The following is a 22,332-nucleotide window of genomic DNA, read 5'->3' as shown; positions in this document are numbered from 1 at the left end:
GCGACGAAACCGCAACCGGCGACACCGCAGCGGCTCTGCGGCGGCCAGGGGGCGGGGCTCCCGTATGCCCCGCCCCCGCGCGACCACGCCCTTCACAGCCACGCCTCTCAAGCGGCCGCGCCCTTCATAGCCCCGCCCCTCGCCGCCTGCGCGCTGACGTAGCGGGGCGGGGCGGGGCGCGGCGGCCGGGCCGGGCGGGCGGCGCGGGGCCGGGCAGGGCCGCGCTGGGCCGGGGGATGCGGGGAGCGGGGCCGGGCGTGCGGGCCGCCCGCGGAGCGCTGCCGCGGACCCTGCTGCTGCTGGCGGCGGCGGCGCTGTGGGCGCGGGCGGCCGCCGAGCCCTGCGGCGCGCCCTGCTCCTGCCGCCGCGGCCTGCTGGACTGCAGCCGGCACCGCCTGCCCGGCGGGCCGGGCCCGCGGAGGATCCCGCCGCTGCCCGCCGGCACCACGGGCCTGTGAGTGAGCGCGGCGGGCGGGGAGGCCGCGGGGCCTAACGGGCGGCGGGCTGTGCGGAGGCCGCGGCCTAACGGGCGGCGGCGGGGGGTGTGTGGGGCCGGGGCCTGGACGGGCTCTGGGGCGGGCGCTGCTCGGTGGGCCGCGGGTTCTCAGGGCCCGGGGCGCTCGGCCGGGTGCGGCACAGCCCGGGGAGGTGCGGGGGGAACGGCCGCCGGTTCGGAGCCCGGCTCCCGGGAGCGGGGGGGCTGGCAGCGCTGCACACGCAGCCGCCCGGAGGAGGCTCCGTCTTTGGGTCACAAAAATGAGAAAACGTTTGAAATGAGTGCGAAGCAGCAGCGGGTTGTGGCTACAGTAAGATTTTGATGATGCCACTCAAGCCAGGACTTAATGTTTTTTGCAGGTTAGGCTGTAGGACACAGTCCCTTATGTTTGTGCTTGGAAATACCCTTTCCAGCCCCTGACTCCAGCTGTGTGGTGTGGCAGTTTCTCCGGCTGCTGATTCCCCTGCATCCCTTTGCTGCCCAGTGACTCCTTTTCCCTCAGGAAAACCATCGTGGGCTCCTCTTGACATTTGCTGCCATTGTTTTTTCCAGAAACACCCCACAACACAATTAAGAGCCACCCTCAGTCTCTGCTCCCAAGAGTTCAATTAGACAGTGTGCTGAATAGCATTCACACGGGGTTGAGCCCTGTTTGCCTTTATCCTTCCTTGGTCGTTACTGTCACAGTCACCATTGCGTGTGTCACCTTTGGCTGCAGGGGACTGGGCTGGAAGAGATGCTGAAATACGAAGGACATCAAACCCCACCCTTGCGTACAGAGGAGTTCTTAGGATCTCTTGGAGTGATCATGTTTCTTGGTTGATAGAAACAACAGTATTCCAGATCAAGAAAATAAAGCCTGTTTGGGAGACAGTATAAACATACAAACCGATGTCCAGTTAAGGCCAGGAATTCTTCTAGAAGGGCTCGAGCCTGATCTATATTAAAAACTGGGCACATGTAAGGAAGCTTGTCACCTTCTTGCCCCTTTGTGGTTCTGTAGTTCTCTTCCTATTGGAAACGATTCAGAGAAAACGTGTATTTCAGCACAGAAATACAACTAACCAGTCTGTGAAACCTTTCCCGTTTAGAAAGCTATGAGGGTATCTTAACATTGGCACTTGTCAGGAAGGGTGTCAGTGTCTGGAAAAGTGAGTTGGAGGTTCATCAGGTGGCTAACAAGCAGAATGATACTCATGCTGTTTGGGGAGCAAGTTTTCAAGCTTCAACAAACACTCATGTCTGTCCCCAAGCTGACACAGGGTGCGTTTTCAACTGCTTGGCACAAACTGCGATGGGAAGGAGCGGTGCTGGCGCTGCGTTGCGCAATCGGACATATGCTGCAAACAACAATTAAGTGTATTTTCTCTGTTGTGGCTTTCAGGATTTTGGCACACAAAGCGTGTGTGTGGGGGGGTGACATTTTTTCTTCCCTAGGACTACTCTAGCTGTTCTGAATCTAAATGAGCTGTAATGTACGCAAGCTGTTTAAAATTAATCAAAGCTTAATATTTCTCACATGAAAAAGTCCTTGATGTGCTTTTTCCTCTCAGTTCACCTGATTTTGAGGAGTAAACATTCTTGTTTTCCCTAATTCTTTCAAACTACTTGCAGGTGATGCTGCCAGTGCGTGTGTGGGCTTGGGTGGGTTTTTTGTGGGTGGTTTTTGTGTTTGTTTTGTGTTTGGTTTGGGTTTTTGTTGTTGTTGGGTTTATTTCTTGGGGTTTTTTTGGTGGTTGTTGGTTTTTTGCTGTTTTTAATAAGGCCAGGAGAGCACCTTCTGAACTCTTTCATGACGGAAGTATTCAGGCAACTGTAACTTCATGTTTCCTGCTAAACTACATATGTTTTGTGGATTACTTGGCAGGTGATGAAAAGGGTAGGGAAGTCAAAGAGATGGTTTTTGATAAGTCTGCATCTTAACATCGCGTTCTTCAGGACAAGGAACACAAACCCTGCTCGTAGCGCGAGGGGGAAAAGGTAGCACGATGCTGGTGGTCGCTGCCTTCCAGTCCTGAAAGTGTTTGTATTTCCTGGTAACTAGGGACATGATGAGTAAAAGGAGATTAGGTCAGTTAATTAGTTCAGCTAGTTCCATTCACAACAGGTGTTTTGGGTGAGCTGGTGTATTTGCAGCTGGAATGGCTGTTGCTGCATCACCAGCTGTACCGGCAGAGCCCCGGGGAGGCAGCGGGTGTGCTCACTTGGGCTGGATTACAATAATTTTCCAGGAATAAGTGTATGGTAATCAATTTGGTGTGTGCATTCTGTTTTATTTCCTCGAGGGATGAATACCACTTCAGCTCAACATGAGTGTTTATATGATTTTATACACAATACCAGATGAATCTCTAAAATACAAATTTTGCGTGTTTGCGCTGTATCTTGCATAATATGGGCCTCACAGTAAAAATGTGTTTCTGAAACGATGGGTTCTTTGGTTTTGGCTTTTCCAGAGCAATGGAATGATATCTGGTTCTGCGTGAGGGCAGAAATCTTTGCTGTGTGATTGAATGATCTCAGTGTTGGAAACGGAGCGAGAAGCGCGATGTCTCGCTGCCGGGCAGGCACAACCAGCTAGCAGAGACAGACTTTCTGATTTCATGGGCAGTTTTCGGTTATATATGCACCTATAGATATGTTTGATTTCACAGGCAGCGTTCAGTGCTATCTGCCCCTGTTTCTGGCTGTGCTGAGGGTATCAGTCGCGTTTCAGCAGCTCGGTCGCGGTGTCAGGCTTGTCAAACACACAGCGGCTCAGGCTGTCGGCGCGAAGTTCGGGGATTTGTTTCTGTTCTGGACTCGTGCCAGAAAGGCGTCAAAAAGATGAGGTGGTTTCCCAGTTTGGAGCGATGTCTGTCTGTCCTCGGTATGGGTAGAACCAGGTTTCCGTCACAAACTTGATTTTTCTTGGTCATGCTTTGGCTCGTGTCACAAAACAGAGATAGTCTGTGCCCAAAGAGCTCTCAGAAGTGGACCCATTTGGTGTGGGTTTGGGTTTTTTTTCCATGTAACATTTTATACACCAAGTCTTAAGCAAAAGTGAAGCGCTGCTTGAAGGTTAAAGCAATAGAAATAGCATCAACATCCAGTACGGGCATTAAAAAAATTGAACAACTCTCTTGCCCATTGAAACAATCCAACTCCTGTGGTTGTTCCCTATAAGCAAAACCAGCCGGCACTGAAGCACTCACCTTCTATAAGCTTTTTTTCTCTTTGTTTTCTAGGGATTTAAGTCATAATCATTTATTGTCGTCCAACTGGAGCATTGATTTGTCTGTTCATACACTACAAGAAGTGTAAGTTGCTTTTTTGTGAGGATAAACTAAAGTTTTTCTAAATAATTCTAATTACTGCATTTCATTGCATGTCCAGATATCTGATCCAATTTGTAGAAGTATTCAGTGCCAGTTAATTAAAAATAGATGCTCTGTGTTGGCAGCACATTTTATGTATAAAACTGATGCTTTGTGAGCAAAAAACATTTTAATAAAAGATTAGAAAACAAATATTTTAAAAAAGAAACGAGACATGCTTGTGTTGACTATAGTTGATTATAAGTTAAAGAGAAGTAGCAGTATCCATGAAAATGGTAATAACGGGTGTGCTTCACTATTAAATTGTTCAAATTATTAGTATTTAAGCTTCGGGGGATTTTTTTTGTCAACTACAATTATTAACATAATTGTTAAATGCGTTCTATGATATGAATTATTTCTGCTGTGTACAGAAGGGTATTTTTTCTCTTTGAAGTGCCAGTAATCTTGTTGTTTTGTTTTGTTTTGAAGGAAAATGAATTACAATGAACTAAGTGAGATTCCATATTTTGGAGAAACAACTTCTAACATAACTCTTCTCTCCTTGTAAGTAATAGCTTGTCTGCCTTTTTCTCCTTTAACAAATGGGAGAATTGTGTTAGAGTTCTGCTATCAAGTTGTAGGAAAACAGCTTCTTTTGTCTTGAAATACTGCTCCTCTAAAGTGCTTTAGGGAATATGTAAGCACTCTTTAAAGAAATACAAATCAGTTAGACAATCAAGTCACCCTAAATTACCAATAAAATGCAGTCAACCAAGGCAGGCAGCTCTGAAGGGGAGGGATTCAGGCCAGGAATGACGGTTCCCACAAGGAACAGCCCAACTACAGGCCCCGGAGTTGGAATCTTTTCATATGTCAGGGGGGCAAATAGCTCTTGGATTTTCAATATTGCTTTAGGAATTCACACTCTGAAGTGTGTGCTACATGTTCCATTTGAGAGGTGTGCTAATAACGGTGTACAGAATCCTGTAGCTGTTTCAGCTGTGCAACTTGAAAGGATGGCGTGTTTCACCAATCATATTTGTTGCCGGTATTTTTCAGGGTACACAATACCATCCCAGAAATAAATGCTGAGCAACTCCAAGTTTACCTTTCATTGGAAAATCTAGATCTCAGTTCTAATCTTATCTCGGAAATTAAAGCTTCTTCTTTTCCACGGATGCAGCTCAAGTACCTGTAAGTATGAGTGACCTGTTCTGTCTGGGATCCCATATTTTTCATACCAGTCTGTATTGCATTTTCTCAAATGGTATGGAAAACAGGAACTGCTGTTGTCAGAGTGCAGGTGCTTCAGCCAGCAGGGACGTGGAATGATTTCTGCCCGTTTTGAATAGCTCGCTGTTGACATTGTCTTGACCATGTCTAACTGAAGCATGGGCATGCAGTAAAAATCAGCTCCTAGCACTGATTCCTTTGGGAAAAGTGATTGAGTTTGGTAGACCAGAATTCAGATTTCTGATGTGATTTCACAAGGAATTTGAGTTCTAATAATAAGTGGTCGCTCTGAAGTGCTTGTGCGGTTTTGTTCGTAAAACTCTTCATGATCTGAAAGGCTTCTTTTTTCTTTCCCTAGGAATCTGAGTAACAACAGAATAACTACTCTAGAAGCAGGCTGTCTTGATAACTTATCTAGCTCACTAATGGTGGTAAAGCTGAACAGAAATAGGATTAGTGTGATTCCACCAAAGATCTTCAAATTGCCTCACGTGCAGTTTCTGTAAGTAGCAGCCTTGAAAGCTTAAAAACATGATGTCATCTCAGTATGAGTTCTTGACTTTCACAAAGTGGTGCTTATCGAAAGGTGTCTTAATATTTGAATGTCATCTTTATAAAAGGGAACTGAAAAGGAACCGGATTAAAATAGTGGAAAGTCTTACATTCCAAGGACTGGAATCCTTAAAATCCTTGAAAATGCAGCGCAATGGGATTAGCAGACTGATGGACGGAGCATTCTTTGGCCTGGGTAATATAGAAGAATTGTGAGTATGCCTAGTTGTGGAATTTATTTTAAGGACTCTAGCTGTGGGGGGTTGTGTCCTTTGTGGTTTCCCTTACATCGAGGCTGTGCTGAGATATTGATGAGCATCACAGGGAATTAGTTTCCAGATCTGTATTTTCCTGTTGTTTTGATATTGTGTTTGGTTACTTCGGAGGTGGAAAGATATTGGCTCTCTCCCCAACTTCTTCTCTTGTGCTGATCAAGAATGCTCTGACTCTGTAGGTTGCTTTTTGCTGGTTTTCATTTGCACTCTCCCTAACATGGGACAGTTCTTTGTGGTGTGACTGTTTTGACACAGATAGCGCAGGGGTGTGCCATGCAGTGTTAGCAAAAGATTTTTTTAAAAAAGAAATAGTCTTTGAGAACAGAGATTAGAGTTTTGCTTCTGCCACTGCATCACTACAGCTGTTTTGTTACTCAGTTCTTCATGTACTTCAGCTGGCTCTTTTGGTTTCAGTGGGATGAATATAACTGTACATTTCAGGCTGCCTAAGGTTTAATGTTCATAAATAATTTTGAGATCCACAAGGTGAAATTTTGTAAATATGTTTTGTTGATTATCTATTTGGCAAATGCTTTTTTCCTTCTAATTCCTTAGAGAACTGGAACATAATAACTTAACAGAAGTAAACAAGGGCTGGCTGTATGGTCTGCGGACATTGCAACAACTCTATGTTAGCCAGAATGCCATTAACAGGATCAGTCCAGATGCGTGGGAGTTCTGCCAAAGACTTTCTGAGCTGTAAGTCGTGGGCTGCTCTTCACTGGGGATTTTGGAGTGTTGCAGTAACAGATCGGATCACACATACGTAGCAAGAGTGAATTACCAAAGCAAGCTCTCAGTTGCGTTGTTAGGCCAATGGTAATGCTGTGTATTTAACTAATTTTTATAAGTGTTCTGTTAGAGAAATCAAACAAAGTGCAATAGTTAATCAAGTTCGATATTATCTTCATAATTAATCCCCCTACTTGCCTTTTAAAGTGCATGTTCAATGTTTCTAGAGACTTGTCGTACAACCAGCTAACTCGCCTCAAGGAGTCTGCCTTTGTGGGACTCGGTTTATTGGAGAAACTCAACCTGGGTGACAATCGCATTAGTCACATTGCTGATGGTGTGTTCAGGGGCCTGACAAACCTTCGAACCTTGTAAGTACAGAAACCTTCTAGTTGAAATCTCAGTTTAACGCAGCGAAGCTTTTGGGGGAGTAAAGACGATGAATATTGCACCGTGCAAGCCTGAGATCAGTGTTTTGTTGTTGTCGTGTGCTGTCCTGCCTGCAGTTGTGATGGGGCTGATAATCTTTTTGATCTGCAGAGATAACAGGATTCTGGCCCAGCTAACCCAAACCAACCACTTAATTTTAGTGATGACAAGAAACAGTGACTTGGTGACCTTGGACGCCCAGTTGCCCATCACAGCGGTTCTGGGAAGGGCTGGGTAGTCAGCTTGTGTAGATGCGCTTTGTGGAGGGAATGGTCGGCCTGGACCTCTCTTTATTCCAGTGTTCCAGGTGCTTTAGTTGGGGTTGGAACCTCAGAAACCGAGCAGCGAGCCCTTTTGGTTGCGGCAGGTCGGGTTTAGCCCACCCTGCTCTGTGCTGAGGTCGGAGTGTGTGGGATCAGTTCTTGCTGTCGTTCTGCTCTTGCCAGGACCTTTCCTAGGAGCTGCAGCTGTTGGATATTCCTGACAAGAAAAGACTCAATCCTGGCTCTTTAAACAACAACAAAAAAAAAGGGGTCCCAAGCAGATCTGAACAGTTGTAATCATCCTAAACAATGGCAGTTGAGAAAGGAGTGAAAGTTTATAACCCCTCTGTCAGTTCATTAAATAAATGCTTAAATAAGCAAACTCACCAGAGAGATTTATGTAAGCAGTCATATTCTGTTAACCTTAATGCAACCTTTTAATGAAATAATTAAAACTAATTTCTTAGATTTAGAGTAGCATGAAAAAGAACAAGAGCAGATTAATTAGTCGGTTTTCCTGGGCTCCTCAGAGGCAGGGACGGCGCAAAGACTGGACGTTCGCTCGGGGTTGGAATGTGCGACCGAGGGCCAGGGTGATTAACAGGCTCCAAGCATTCGAGCGCAGGCAAGCGTGAGGAGCCAACTCCTCAGCTCACACAATGAGGGACTTTTCTTTTGGGCTGCTCACTCATTTTGCTAAGTGGTCTGAGTAGTGGAGTGGAAAAATACTTCAAACAACAGGAGACACCGTGTTGCTGTCGGATTAGTTCCATTGTTGCTTGTGTACTGGTTGTTTCGGTGTGAAGGCTGACATAAATATGTCTCTGTACGTTCAGCTCCTGCCGCTATTCTGCAATGTAGCTTTAATTAACGAGGATAAACTACAGAAACTGTATATTAACTGCAAGGTAGGATTAAAGGTGTGTCTAAGAATAGCAGTGAAGTTTTGAAGTTTTACATCTGATTGCATTATTTACTTCATAAATACTGTGAGTAGCTTGGCGTTGGTACCGCTCCAGCATTTGCAGTCTAAAATTCTGCAGCAGATGTGGAGATGATTCTGGAAACAAGTCTCAAATTGCAAGAATTAGCAATTTGGGAAAAAAATGGCATATTATTCATCTAGTCATTCTTCTCATTAGATCACATCCATGTCCAGTACCTTAATTTTCAAAGAGGAAAATACTTATTATGACCAAGTGTCAAGGCCATATTTGTTAAGACCTTGTGATGCATGAATCATGGAATTCTTTTCTCCTCTTTGTCCTAAACTTTAAAGTGTATACATATTAATTGTGGAAATGACTGCTGCATGGTGTTAAGAGCAAGACTTCCATATTTTAAAGTAAGAAAAATAAGAAAACATGTCGTCTGCTTCCTGTGTCAGTTGACTTATTTGGAAGCTTCATCAAGCTAATGCATATAATATCTGGTAAAATGCAGCAGAAACTATTTTTCATTGTTGTATCTTCCTTTAAACACACTCTGGTCTGCAGGGACTTCTGTGCAACGTGGTATCAAAACAGACAAAAACTGTGGTTTTGACAGGAACTCCTGGCTCAGTCCATTCCATTCAGGCTAAAAACACAACTGAATTTATTTCACCTTTTTGCTAAAAAGCATTTAATGCTCGCCAAACCATATTGCTGTGTTGCTTTTGCTGTTGAGTCTGCTCTTCTACGTGAGGGGCCGAAGTGCTGTGCAGAGGTCAAACAGAAATCCCATTAGCTGGTAACAAGATCTGTGAGCAGAATATCAACTTCATTCTGAAAATCTACTGCTTTGTACCTGGCAGCCTTACACTATAACCTGTGTGTAATCTCTTAATATGCTAATGCTGTTATAAGCCTGTTACTCAGGAAGATTAATGCTGCTAGTCTATTGTTTAATTCACTGACATGAACCAACTTGCTTCGGGAGCGTCTCCCAGCTTCTGGTAAATAATCCATCACATGAGAAGTGCTCGTCAGACTGGGTCTTCCCTTCCATACCACATCAAGAAGTTGCACTGCAGAATTTGTTTGTGGTTCTCTCTGCAGCACTGATCTTGAACAAGTCGTATTTTCCCTGAAAAATTAATCTTCTGACAAGCTTAGTGGTATAAAAGATTTGAGCCTTTCCGGGTGATGCTGTGCCAGACACCCCAGCAGGTCCCACAGTCAGGTCTCCTCCCCAGCTCACCGCTAGCAGGGGTCGTGATGATGTTATATGTCTTCTTTATAAGAAATCTCCTCTCCTGCAGGGATTTGCGGAACAACGAGATCTCCTGGGCCATAGAAGACGCAAATGAAGCGTTTGTGGGACTCAGCAGGCTGGATAAACTGTACGTATTACAAACCATTGCAATGACGGTACTTCCCAGGCACGCAGAGTAGAGTGCAAAATATTAAGTAATTATAAATCAATGACATGAGGCAGAAAGCCTTTCCAGCTGGCAGCTGTATTCATTTTATCTGCGCTTGTGCTGCAACCTCTTGGTATAGGCTTGGGTTCCATGTTCGGGAGTGTTTGGGTCTGTGTAACACTGGATCACCTTGCAGCACCAGTTTGAAGAAATTAAGCATAAGTATTTGGTGGCATTTATTATTGAATAGCCCAGTCCCGCTGTGTGATGATTGTAACATTTTGTGCTACTTTAGTGTGGGTAGAAGTTGTTGCTTATCAAAAGCAACCAACTAACAAACCACAAAGTATTTTGAAGCAAACATGAAACACTATTGAATTATCAGCTTTTCAGTACTTAGACTATGCACTTTTCATCCAGTGCCATGTGCTTTGTAGGAAGCTCCATCCTGTGGAGCTACAGACTTTACTTTTAACGAATAGCTTGGCGTGAGGATGCAATCTGAGGAGCTAGTGTGTTTGCAGCAGCTTGGTATTAGGAAGTTATTGCTCTGCTCCCAAGTTGTACTTATCCCTGTTTCATCCTACTGACTTAAATTATCTGCTGACACATCTCTAACCTAAATCTATGAGTCAGAATGGAAAAGAAAGTCTTCTTGGGAAAATGAGTTGAGTTTTTAAGCTCTAAAAACAGTATTCGATCTTCTAGCTCAGCTACAATTAGAAAAAGCCTTATTTAAACATCATAGGGAATTTCTTTTGGGTCTTATTTTTGAACTCATATTGACATTCAAGCTGGTTTCTGGGTTTGGGGGGTTTTGTCTTTCAGAATCTTGCAAGGAAACCAGATTAAGTCAATTACCAAAAAAGCATTCTCTGGTCTTGAAGGACTTGAACACCTGTAAGTACTTTGTCTTGTAGAGCTTTTAGTTATTTGCCAACTTCAGTCTCATATTCTCTCTCAAATTCTCAAGAATTTAGCTGAAGGTAGCATATGAAATCACACTTACCCATTATTGTTTTCTTTGCTTAACTTACAGAGATTTAAGCAACAATGCAGTAATGTCCATCCAAGAAAATGCTTTTTTTGCCCAGGCTCACCTGAAGGAGCTGTAAGTACATGACAGTTATTTTACAGTTTCTCTACGAGTCCTACCGTGTAAAGAATCCTTTGGCCACCATAGGATTGGCTGAAGTTGACCGAAGTGTGTCTGCTTTCATTATGAAATATTTAAAGCAATACTGTTAAGTTGTCGACTCAAAGTCGGTAGTATTAAGGTTTGATAAAATCTGCACCTCTATTTCATTAGTCACAACTCCTTGAAAGTATTTTTTCTTGCAGTGCTGAGCCATTAAATTTTTCACATCTTATGGTTTTGTAGCAAACTCAGCACATGCTGGCATGTGGACAGTGAACAAGAGATATCATTCATCAGGAATCTGTCAGGGGGCTTAGCAAATGCTACATTTTGTCTTCCTTTTTTTGGAGCTAGGGAAAGACTTCAAAATTCACAGCTAGATGAGAATTTTTACTTGCTCAGCAGATGCTTAAGCTGCTGGAGCCTCTTGTGATCTTCAGACATTTAAAGTATAACGTGAAGTGACCTTCTCACCCAAGACTAATCCTACTGTAAGTCAGTCATCTCCAAGTTAAAGTCTCTGAATATTGTGTAATCTGTTTTAAAACTGTTATTCAATTAGTTAATCTTGGCCAGATGGACTGTTAGTCCACAAGATCTGCCAGTTTGAGGAGACACATTTTAGGTGTTAAAGACTTTTGTCGCCTTGTCTAATGTATATTCAAAGTGAGGAGTTGTTGGTATGTACAGCAAACAGCGTGCCGGAATTCTGGTTTCCTTGTGTGTCTCTTTGGCTGCTGGGTTTATCTGGTGGCAGATCACTTCTTGCTAAAATGCTGGATTTTCTCCAGTCAGTCATACTCATACATAATATTTAGGAAACTCTGAAAGCAGATGGTGGGGGAAAAGTGACCCATTGTTGTTTCCTGTTCACAGTTTTTCTGTGGAGCAGAGAAAACAATCTGCAACAGATACCTGTATGAAACAAATTGCTTTCATTCTCAAATATTTATTAGGTGGCATGAAAATGAATATTGAGGCTTACACTAATTTCATAATGGCAAGCGTGTTTAGTTTGAGACATAGAGCTGCTCTACAGTGTTATGTTCCTTTTAATTACTTTAAAGAGGGATGGGATAATTGTAAATACAAGCTCAATTTTTTTTTTTTTTAAAGAAGTCAAGAGTCCAAGGTTATTTTCTTCAGAAATAAAAAAAATTTAAGGTTTTAATGCTGACATAGAGGGAAGGTTTTTCTGGGTTGTTTATAGCATACATAGCTAACACTTTATAATAAATACCTATAGGCATAAAAGAATACTGTAAATCTTGGACATTTCTGAACATATGCACTTCAAGTTGTTGCGTGAAATCACCTGTGGGAATGTGAAATACGAAACTTTGATTTTCGCCTTGTGTCTGCAGCATTTTGAACACCAGCAGCTTGCTCTGTGACTGCCAGCTGAAGTGGCTGCCGCAGTGGCTCAGCGACAGCCGCCTGCAGACCCTCAACGTCAGCTGTGCCCACCCCGAGTGGCTGGCAGGACACAGCCTGCTCAGCGTGGACCCCGATGACTTTGTCTGTGGTTGGTATTGTTAAGGACTTTTGCTCTAAAAACCCGGTGACACAAACCTGCGCAGGCACCTCTCTGAAATGGGGCTGCAGCACTGCTGGTGGTCTTGGCCGTGATGCGCGTGTGGGCCTGTCTACATCACCGGGTCTGCTTTGGAGCTTGGGATTTAATTCTATTTCTTTTTGCTCACTGAAGCTAACCTGAGGGAATAATTCTGTGAGAGTACATTGTTTTTCATTTAGGTTATTGTTAAAAACTGATGATGCTTCCATTGTCCCTTTAGCTTTGCAAGGGCTGTTTGACACATCCTTATTGGTTCTTGTCCATACCAGCAAGATCAGAGTAGTTAATACTCTGCTGCATTTTCTGATGCTCCATAATGTTTATCTGGTTCTGCCACCACAGTTGCAGACTTAAGCCTGTTTATTTTTGTAACTGTGAGATGGAAAGCTGAGAGACTCTGCCCAGAGTCACGTGCGAAGTCTGTGGCAGGCTTGGAAATAGCCTGTTGTTTCATTTTGTGGGTGAGCAGTCTGATAAGTGTTACTCGTGTGTACACAATTCTTTCATTTGGTGGTAAAGGCTACAATAATCATCATGTGGGTGCAAGCACCTGCTTCTCCATTCTAATATCACCACCGTGGTGCCTGACACTGAACGCTGTGTGCGTCTCTGAGAATGTCTCTGCTGAAATAATAGGTATTGAAATAACTCTCATCAAGTGGAATGAGAGAGAGTGAACTGCCAGCTTGCTATGCTTTGTATTCGTAGAACTTAAAGGCTCTTGAAGATATTTGAACTATTTGAGAACAAGTCTCAGTCCTTTGTAAAATAGCCTAGCTCTTCAGCTGAGCACGACTTTTGTGTGTGGTCTAAATATAGCAAGTTCCAGACAGTTGTACAAAATACAGGGCACTGCTCAGGACCACACTTCTACGCTGGCTGTTCTCAGTGCTTACTGTGTGCCTACGGGCAGTTTTAATCCTCTTTCACAGCTTTCTTTCCAACTGGAAACAGCTGAATATGTGCACCTCAAGAAGGACATGTGTTCCCAAAGCTCTCTGCTTTTGTCTTTTGAGTGAGTACTAATTGCAAGTCGAAGAGGAAAATAACTAATCTCGACGCTTTTATTTTCAGATAATTTCCCTAAACCGCAGATCAGAGTGCATCCTGAGACCACAGTTGCCCTGCGAGGCATGAACGTGACTCTGACGTGCAGCGCTGTGAGCAGCAGCGATTCGCCCATGTCCACTGCCTGGCGTAAGGACAGCGAAGTGTTGTACGACGCCGAGGTCGAGAATTTTGCCAGATACCAGCAGCAAAGTGGTGAGGTGGTCGAGTATACCACTGTCCTGCACCTTTTCAATGTGAACTTCACCGATGAAGGAAAGTATCAGTGCATTGTCACCAATCACTTCGGCTCCAATTATTCCAACAAAGCCAAGCTGACTGTCAATGGTAAGCAATCGTGGTAGCAAAGGAGAAACACTTTTACCCTAAAGCTGTATTTAAATAGCTACAAGTCTGTTTTTCAGTAGAGCTGGACCAAAATAGTCTTTCAAAACTGTCTCAGTGGTATTTAGAAGTATCCAACATCTTTTTATACAGGAGGAAATAAGTGATTTTTTTTTTCTGTGGGTGAGAAGCCTTCTGTTCACTTTTCAAAAGGGCAGATATGTCCCATGCCTTCATTATAACACAATTAGTTGTTCATATAGTTAAGTGGAGGTAGAATCTTTTAAACTAAAAGCTCCCTCTGCTGTCTCTTCAGAACTAAGCACCTTTCCCATGCATTTGTAAAGCTGGAGAAGATTCAGCTAAAAACAACTGGTGGGACTCAAAACAGACTCTGAAAAATCAATTGGTTTTAGCCATAGTGATTCTATTTATTTTGACTGGAGGGAAGAGAGGTAAGAAGACGTTGTTCACATCAGTCAGTGGAGCACTGATCCCCATTGCGTCCGAGAGCAGAGGTGCCCGTGTTGCTTTGCTTGTCTGGGACAGGTAATGCAGACTTGAACGAATGAGATGGAAATTCACCTTCACCATAACCAGGGAAGAAAAAGTGATGAAGGGCTTATGAAGAAAGCTAAACCTTTTTTTCTGCCTCTTCTCCATGAGAAATGTCCTTCAGTTCATCTTAAATGAACATTGTAGATAGCGTATTTAAATTTGGAGGACAGGCTTATTAGAAGTGACTGCTGAAGACTTGTGCAGTTCTTCAGCAGAATCTGCCCCTCTCTCTCAGGGAGAGCTACAGGTGTCTTTCAGATTTGTTTGTTTTCAGACATTCTCTGTGCTGTGGAGCTTCTGTTGCTTTTTTCCCCGGTACTGAAAATACTGAAACTACGTCTCCTTTGATCCAGAATTACCTTCTTTCCTGAAAACCCCCATGGATCTCACCATCCGCACCGGGGCCATGGCCCGGCTGGAGTGCGCTGCAGAGGGTCACCCCCCGCCACAGATCTCCTGGCAGAAAGACGGCGGTACAGACTTCCCTGCGGCCAGAGAGAGGAGGATGCATGTCATGCCCGAGGACGATGTCTTCTTCATTGCAAATGTGAAAATCGAAGACATGGGAATCTATAGCTGCATGGCACAAAACATTGCGGGTGGTTTGTCAGCGAACGCCACACTGACAGTGTTGGGTAAGCGGTGGGTTAATCTGTGCTTGCGTGTGGGTCACTTCACTTCTTCAGCGGTGGTGTAGCTTATCTGTGAGTAAAGTGCTAAAGAATGAAGTTAAAATACAAAGAATATAATTTTCCTTTTCCTCTATCTGCAGACAGTATTCTGCAATAAGGAACAAGAGAGGAGTTTATTTTCCCCATGGTTGCCCCACCTCTTCTCCTCCAAACTTTACATTTAAGGATGCTGCTTCTGGAGCAGCATCTCTAACTGCTTTGTGTGGTTTTGGGGCATTTGAATGCAGACGTTATTTCTAAACAGTGAAGCTTTAAAAGCCAAGCTACAGTGCTGACTGGTGAAGTTAGTCTTTGCAGAAGAGAACTGAGAGGTGTATCAATCCAGCAGTATAAACTAGATAGATAATTCGTATTGTCTTAGAACAAATTTAGTTGCAGGTAACGTAAGTAATAATGGAAGGGCAGTTCCCTCTAGAGTGCATTATTTATTGAAGACACTGACTCTTAATATTCTGATCGTATGCCAGTTTAGAATTGGAATACACAAAGCAGCAGGCTGTGGCCGCTGGGGATGTTTGCTATACCTGCATTAGCTGCAGTGATCCGTGGAAGAGCTGAACTCATAGGATTTCCTGAATCCTGTGTTTCATTGCTCAGCTTTACATTCAGATTGTAAGATCAGATTTTTAAATATCTGGGGGTATTATATAAATATCATGTGGTAAACATGGGTGTTGCACAATAAAGTTATCTTATTATTTTTATGGTTTTTTTCCCTCTGCTGTCGCAGAAACTCCTTCCTTCGTTCGGCCCCTGGAAGACAGAACGGTAACGCGTGGTGAAACCGCCGTCCTGCAGTGCATCGCGGGTGGCAGCCCTGCCCCTCGCCTCAACTGGACCAAAGACGATGGCCCTTTGACTGTCACAGAACGGCATTTTTTTGCTGCCGCAAATCAACTCCTTATCATTGTAGACGCCGGCCTAGAAGATGCTGGGAAGTACACGTGCATCATGTCCAACACGCTGGGCACTGAGCGTGGCCATATTTACCTAAACGTCCTGGCTTCCCCAAATTGTGATTCTTCCCAGAGCGGCATTGTCCACGAGGAGGACGGCTGGACGACAGTGGGAATTGTGATTATTGTCGTGGTGTGCTGCGTTGTGGGAACCTCCCTGGTGTGGGTTATCGTCATCTACCACATGCGAAGGAAGAATGAAGATTACAGCATCACTAACACAGGTAAAGCGCAAAAGCAGCCATCTTCAGCACTGGTTTTGATCCAAAACAGTTGTTGAGCAGCGGTGAAATTTCTGGATTTGTTACAGATGGATAGGATTGAAGAACTGAAGATTTCTTTCTAAAATATCCTCAGGGATTTGCTCAAATTCCTTCATTCTGGAGGTTCCTTTAAGTATCAAAAGTGTGTTCATTTTATTCCTTATACACTAAATTTGTTCTGCACTGAGGAAAAACAGTAAAGTTTGGAAACAAATATTTGAAAAAACTTACAAATGTTGTCAGGACCTGGAATAACGTGGGTAAATTCCCCTCCTGGCCCTGTTAGTTTGGAACTAGCTGTACGGATTTATAATCACTGAGGCAGAAAAAAATCTAACTATATGTGAGTTGAAATTCTGGATGACATTGTCAATGTAATAGTGTTGGTACTACCTTGAAATCTTCACGCTTAGCTGTTAATTTTGCCTTGCAGAGGAGATGAACCTACCTGCGGACATTCCCAGCTACCTCTCGTCCCAAGGAACGCTGTCGGAGCCCCAGGAAGGCTACAGTAACTCGGAGGCCGGGAGCCACCAGCAGCTCATGCCTCCAGCCGGCAGCTATGTGCATAAAGGTGCAGATGGTAAGCAAAGCCCTCACCTGTGTTCCTGGCATTTCAGCAGACGCCGATGCACTGTTTAGTCCTCACAGCTGGCAGCAATATTGTGCAACGCAGGGTAGTTCTGCACAGTAACATCAAAAGTGGCTTTTTCTAGAGGAAAAAATTGAGGCTGGTCATAAAATTTCCATCGATCGTTCTTCATTTGAGGCATCTCCTCCTCTCCGGCTTTTCTTCTAGTGGGTTTATATTCTACTATCAAGGCTTCTGCGTTCTGTGTGCGTCGTTTAATCCTTGGTCCAGCAAACGTCTGGGCTCACATCTGCTACAAGTGCCTTTGCACGGGGATGTCGTGACTGCTGTCCTTCAGGTGCCAGAGCAGCACAGTTCCCTCCAGAGGCTCTTGGCTTCAGGGTTTGTGCTCTGTTCAGCATGGCAGGGATGTCTTTAGAGAATTCCTGGGTTAAATGTCAAGGTAGATTTTTATGCAGGGTCTTTTCTTTGGCATCTCAAGAGCCCAGGCACTAGAGGTGGAAATAAAGTTAGCTTGGAAGACGGCTTGCTGTACCTTTTGTCCTTAGCGTAAAATTACTGCCTCTGTCGGACGTATAGTCTGCTTCCTACAGTCATAACTAAAGCTTTTCAGGATATTTGTGTCGTTGAGTCTGTAGAGGTGCTATTTTTACCATCCAAATGCTGAGAAGCCATCCAGTCCTTATTTAGGCTGGCTTTCAGAAGCGATCCTTCAGTTCTTCCCATCTCTCCCATTCTCCATTCCCTCTCATCTGTAGTCCCGCTGCACTAGAGTCTGAATTAGGATCCCCTTTGACGATATTTTATTTTCCCGCTGTGTTTGTCAGGTGCCGCAGCGCCGTTGGTGATCTGCTCAGACTGTTATGACAATGCAAACATCTACTCCAGGACACGAGAATACTGTCCCTACGCCTACATCACGGAAGAGGACCCTCTGGATCCAACACTCCCTAATTTCATGGTGCAGATGCCCAAGGAAACATATCCAGCACGCACCCAGCATGAAACCAGTGCTCTTGATAATCTCCTAGCAGACAGAGACATGTCTGTCTTCCTTACAAACCATGACAAAATAAGCGAAAAGAAAATCTCCACCCAGCAGATTAATGGTGAGTGTCGCCTTTTCCCTTTTGTTGATTTGTATTCCCTGTTTCTTCTGGCCTTCCGTGTGCTGCCCTTGGCTATTGGGATGGCTAATTCTTGGAGTCACCACGGTTTGTGGAGTAACTCGTCTGCTTTTAACCACCTGTCCTCAGAACTAGCCCTCAGTTTGCATCCAGTACCCAAGAGTTGAAGAGGGTGATGTTAAAAAGATGGTATTTCTTAATCCGCAGTTCATCGCTTAAAGCTTGTGGAATGTGATCCTTTGCATGTATTCAAGGACATTTATTAGCCAAGAGTTGAAGCTTCACAGAGGGAATTCAAGTAGCCATTCTGTTTGAGCTGGCCTGAGTTTCAAAGCACTCAAGGATTATTTTTCTGTAAATTGATGGGTTTTACGTTGACTTTCTTCCAGGTAGCCTTTTTAAAAACTCACACTGAAACGGTGGGTGTTTTTTCTGGTTACTGTAGCAAATTGCTGAAACAGGAATCCAGTAAAATATGCTCTCAAAAACAGAGAAAATGACCTCATAAAAACTGCTATTACTGAGTTGCACAACTCAGATCTGTCTAGTGTGTTTATCGTGGAGTCACTCCGATTCATTTTCTAATTTTTCTTCCGCAGAACCGTTTCAGCTTCCTTTATGGGGAGTCAGCAAAGACCTCGCGTGCTCTCACTCCCACTTTGTGCATCAGCAGCCAGCCCGTGAGACCCCGCGGGCTCTGCGCAACGAGGGCGTTATCGACAGCGACCGCGAACAAGCCGCTTCACCCCGGCCTTGCCACAGGTTACGTGACCATAACTTTGATTTTAATAGGACACGGAACATTCATGACTATAGCGAAACCACGTAAGATGCTAAAACGAAGCCTTGAAAGCAAATCTGTATCAAGTGACTTTTTGTATTTACTACCTCAGGACTAACCCCAAGGCCAAAGATGCTTGTGTACGTGTGTCTGTAATCCCAGGCTGACCAAACAGGGTCAAACTCCCTAGGAGGAGGCGCCACGTGCCCTTTTTCCTTGGATTTCTGTGTATTGGAACATGGGAATGTGCAACAGAACACATGGATGACATATCCACAAGAATAGCATTAAAAGGTGGATTTTTCTGATGTTGGAAGGAGCCTTTGTGTTGGTGCATGCTTTGAAAATCTCTCCAGAATGCATAGCTGTTTCACACCGCGTTGTCTGCTCGCAGACAAATGTTCAGGGCCTCCTCGTGGAATTCCCCAGTAACTGTAAGCATAAAACTCTTGGCCAGCTTTTTGTTCTTAGAGTGTTTGCAGACGTCTGTTAGCAGTCTAACTCTGGGGCTTGTTTTCTCCTATGAATAATGGACTCTAGTTGTAAATACATTTGCATTTATAAATATTTTGTATACACTAAGCGTATAAATGTGTTGGCTGTAATGTAAATATATTTTTTATCATGCCAAAGTATGTATCATACTGTTAGCCTTGACAGCTGCGTATCAAGCCATATGTTTTTGTTGATTGTTTGGGTTTTTTTGGTGGGACTGAAAGCTTGTTTCTGAGGGGATAGAGCTGTCTTTTGGTTTGGAAAGAAGTGAATTTACTCTCGGTATGTGGTGAAACTGTGATATTGATGAATTTTGTTGTTCCGTACAACTCTGTGTGTGTTAAGCCCGGCTGACCTGACTGCAAGCTGATCCATTCCATGGTGTGAGCAGAATTCCCAGTTTGACCCATGTTGAGAGAGTCCTTCAATCTCTGTATTTAATTCCCATTTTGTCCAGAGGAGCATAGGCCCAACAAACCTGCGTTAACCCGTATTCCAGGCTGGGGTATCCAGCTTCCCAGAGGTTCTCGTAAATAGCAAACAAAAGGAACAGCACACAGAATGTTTCCTTCTGCTCATCTGGTAAAATAGCTGCAAGATGGGAGTTCTGAGTGCTTTGTTTCAGAAGGTTATCTGAGCTTTCGTCTTTAAAAAAAGCCTCTATATTGTGTGTGTTGCAAGGAGGTGTCCGTGTATTTCTCCTAGCTGAGAGTTAAGTGAACTTTCAAAAAGAATGTTGTGATGAGGAAGTGTCAGATAAATTGGGAGATCATTTGATAAATGCTCTGTGAATTTTGTTTCCTCTGCACAGCCTATGTAGTTTAAAACACTTGTGTTCTTTTCTATCGTAAAATATCAGGCAAAATTGTTACCCTGTCGAACTCTAATAGTTCCCTAAACCTCAGCATGGCGAAAATGTTTAAATATTTGACAGGTGAGAAATGAAACAATAAGCAGGGAGCCACTCAATAGTGAAAATCCAGCATTTGCTGAGACAGAGGAAGCGCAAACTTCACTAGTTAGTGGAATGTGCCTGACAGAATTGAAAGAAAGAACATGATAAGACTTCCTGAAAAGATCTTTCTTCTGGGAAGACACACCTTTGTGTAGAAGGGCTTAAAGACTCAGCGATGGGTTTTTAGCCACTAGTTGTGCTCAGCGCTGGAGTGTTCTGACATTATGCTGAATGCTCACGCCAAAGAGCAAGGGGCTTTCTTACTAGTCATTGTTGCATTTTTTCCAAGCTGTAGGATGTGGACTAAAACAAAAACAGCTGCGTGGTATATTTTTATAAAGACAGGAAGACCTTTTTGGACCAACCCAAGGGAGGTATGTGAGAGTTCCCGTTGAGCCGTTCCTGGACAGAAGGGTGTGTGTCTGAAGTATCAGATGCAGTTGTGCGGAATCACAGCTGAAACTTTGGAGGCTGTGGATTGAGTAAATGAGTGAGGAAGTGGTGGGAATAATGATGATTTTCCCACAGCTCTTTGGGCATGAACAATAGGCATATCTATGCAAATGAGCAAATATTATCAAGGGCTCTTCCCATGCTCTCGAAGCGACTGTGATTGCTTTGGTAGCCAGAAGCTTTAGTAGGGAGAGGATCCAGTTGTCCCTGGATAAAGCAGAGAGAGACACAGGTGTGTTAAACTCTCTTTGGGCTCTGACATCTGAAATGTTTTAATAACAGACATGCCAAAAGAAGAATCTCAAGTTCATTCCTTTCTTTTTTTTATTTCCTCCAGGCTTAGATGGCATTTAAGACATGGTGCTTATTTTCAATCCAAAGTTCTCTCTGTTGCAGGAACCCAGTCTTGTCAGTTTAAATCCAGATGAGAAAGGTCAAGACATGAAACTACAGCAGCAAAGTCTCATCCTTGTTTCCCAATATTCACCCAGGCTGCTGTGGCTGAGTGTTGCTTGGCATGTGCAGGGCAGGAAGATGCTGCTGCTCCACCTCCTGTCTCCATTTTGGCAAGTGCTGGTGACTTTTTCCTTCATCTCTCTTCTGTGGAGTTGAGCTCACACAGCTCTGTCCCGGTACAGCTTTGATGTCCAGACCTCAGGTGTACTCTGGGCACAACTCCCTGATGAGATTCAATTCCCCGTAGGTAGGTGAGATGTACCAGAACCAAGGCTTTAAAAGTAACGCTGTCTGCACCAGAACAAACTGAAGCACTTGCTCTTGAAGCCATTGGAGAGCTAAAGATGCGTTTGTTTCTGGCAGATATTGGCCTGTAAAGCTGCCATTATGAATTAGGACACTTGCATCCTTCCATGAGCAGTGGTATTTTTCAAGGCCTTAAACTGGTGGTAAATAGCTGGAGCCTGTGAGCAGGTGAACACCTTGCCGTGCAAAAAAATTCCGCGGCGGACTGGCAGAAAAAATGGGGTGTCTCTGCTTCCCCCTTCCCTCCAGGAGGGGCAGGTAGGACGGAGGGGCTGTTCTGTTCTCAGTAACACAAACAGTTTCTTCAATCAATGCCAAAGTACTCACAGTACAGGAACTCCGTGGGTTCATAACCAAAGCTGCTCATGTTCCCCGTTGCTATTTCCTAGTGTCTATTTATATTTTTTTCACATACGAATGTATATTTTGTATAGCATGTGTAATATATTTGTCTATTGTAATATACCTTCATTCAATAAAATGCTATATACATTGAGCATCCTGTGTAATTTTGTTAGTTTCCAGATTAAATAATTCATTTTTTTGTTCTATTATATTTAATTTTCATAGGGGAAAAAATACAGTAAACTTTCCCGTCTGGACACGTTCCTGGGCAACTGGCTCCAGGTGCCCCTGCCTGAGCAGAGGCTTGGACGAGGTGGCCTCCAGAGGTGCCTCCCAGCCTCACCCCTTCTCTGATTTTGTGATTCTTATTTCAGTTTTCCAGTAGGAAACGCCCTTTTCTGGAAATGTGGGGGTACATCTCCCTCGGTGCCGGTGACTCAGGGCCAGAAGACTCGCACAGCGCTGTACTCCCAGCGCTCTCCTCCTGCTACTCGCATCCTCTGAAGTACCAAAGGCACTTTTTTCTTTCTGGCAACAGTCTCAGCACAGGTGAGTTGGTGAGAGCGTGTGCCTGCGTCCCTGCTGAGGGAGGGAGAGCCCTGGACCTCCCACCCGCCAGCTGCC

General features: G+C 44.1%; 1 protein-coding gene across 1 annotated transcript; it reads left to right on the top strand.

Annotated features, from left to right (window-relative positions):
• Window positions 1-245: 245 nt before the first annotated feature.
• LRIG2 (leucine rich repeats and immunoglobulin like domains 2) lies at window positions 246-21,860 on the top strand. The gene is made up of 18 exons (XM_065649477.1): window positions 246-454; window positions 3,724-3,795; window positions 4,285-4,359; window positions 4,855-4,989; window positions 5,387-5,530; window positions 5,649-5,792; window positions 6,411-6,554; window positions 6,815-6,958; window positions 9,522-9,602; window positions 10,452-10,523; window positions 10,663-10,734; window positions 12,126-12,286; window positions 13,412-13,732; window positions 14,641-14,922; window positions 15,710-16,159; window positions 16,632-16,781; window positions 17,618-17,899; window positions 18,517-21,860. The coding sequence occupies exons 3-18, from the start codon at window positions 4,289-4,291 to the stop codon at window positions 18,744-18,746; spliced, it is 2,883 nt and encodes a 960-aa protein (XP_065505549.1). The 5' UTR covers window positions 246-454; window positions 3,724-3,795; window positions 4,285-4,288; the 3' UTR covers window positions 18,747-21,860.
• The last annotated feature ends 472 nt before the right edge of the window (window positions 21,861-22,332 follow it).

Source organism: Caloenas nicobarica, chromosome 21 (assembly GCF_036013445.1).
Source record: "Caloenas nicobarica isolate bCalNic1 chromosome 21, bCalNic1.hap1, whole genome shotgun sequence".
In the NCBI taxonomy this organism is placed as follows: domain Eukaryota; kingdom Metazoa; phylum Chordata; class Aves; order Columbiformes; family Columbidae; genus Caloenas; species Caloenas nicobarica.
The sequence above is the reverse complement of the archived record's forward strand: the minus strand, read 5'-3'. Positions and strand labels throughout refer to the sequence as shown.

Bases quoted from the DNA above. Each gene is read 5' to 3' on its own strand.
- LRIG2 (XM_065649477.1), top strand. From the start codon at position 4,289: ATGAATTACAATGAACTAAGTGAGATTCCATATTTTGGAGAAACAACT. The intron at 5,531-5,648 runs GTAAGTAGCAGC...TCTTTATAAAAG, and splicing joins TTGCCTCACGTGCAGTTTCT to GGAACTGAAAAGGAACCGGA. The intron at 6,555-6,814 runs GTAAGTCGTGGG...CAATGTTTCTAG, and splicing joins TGCCAAAGACTTTCTGAGCT to AGACTTGTCGTACAACCAGC.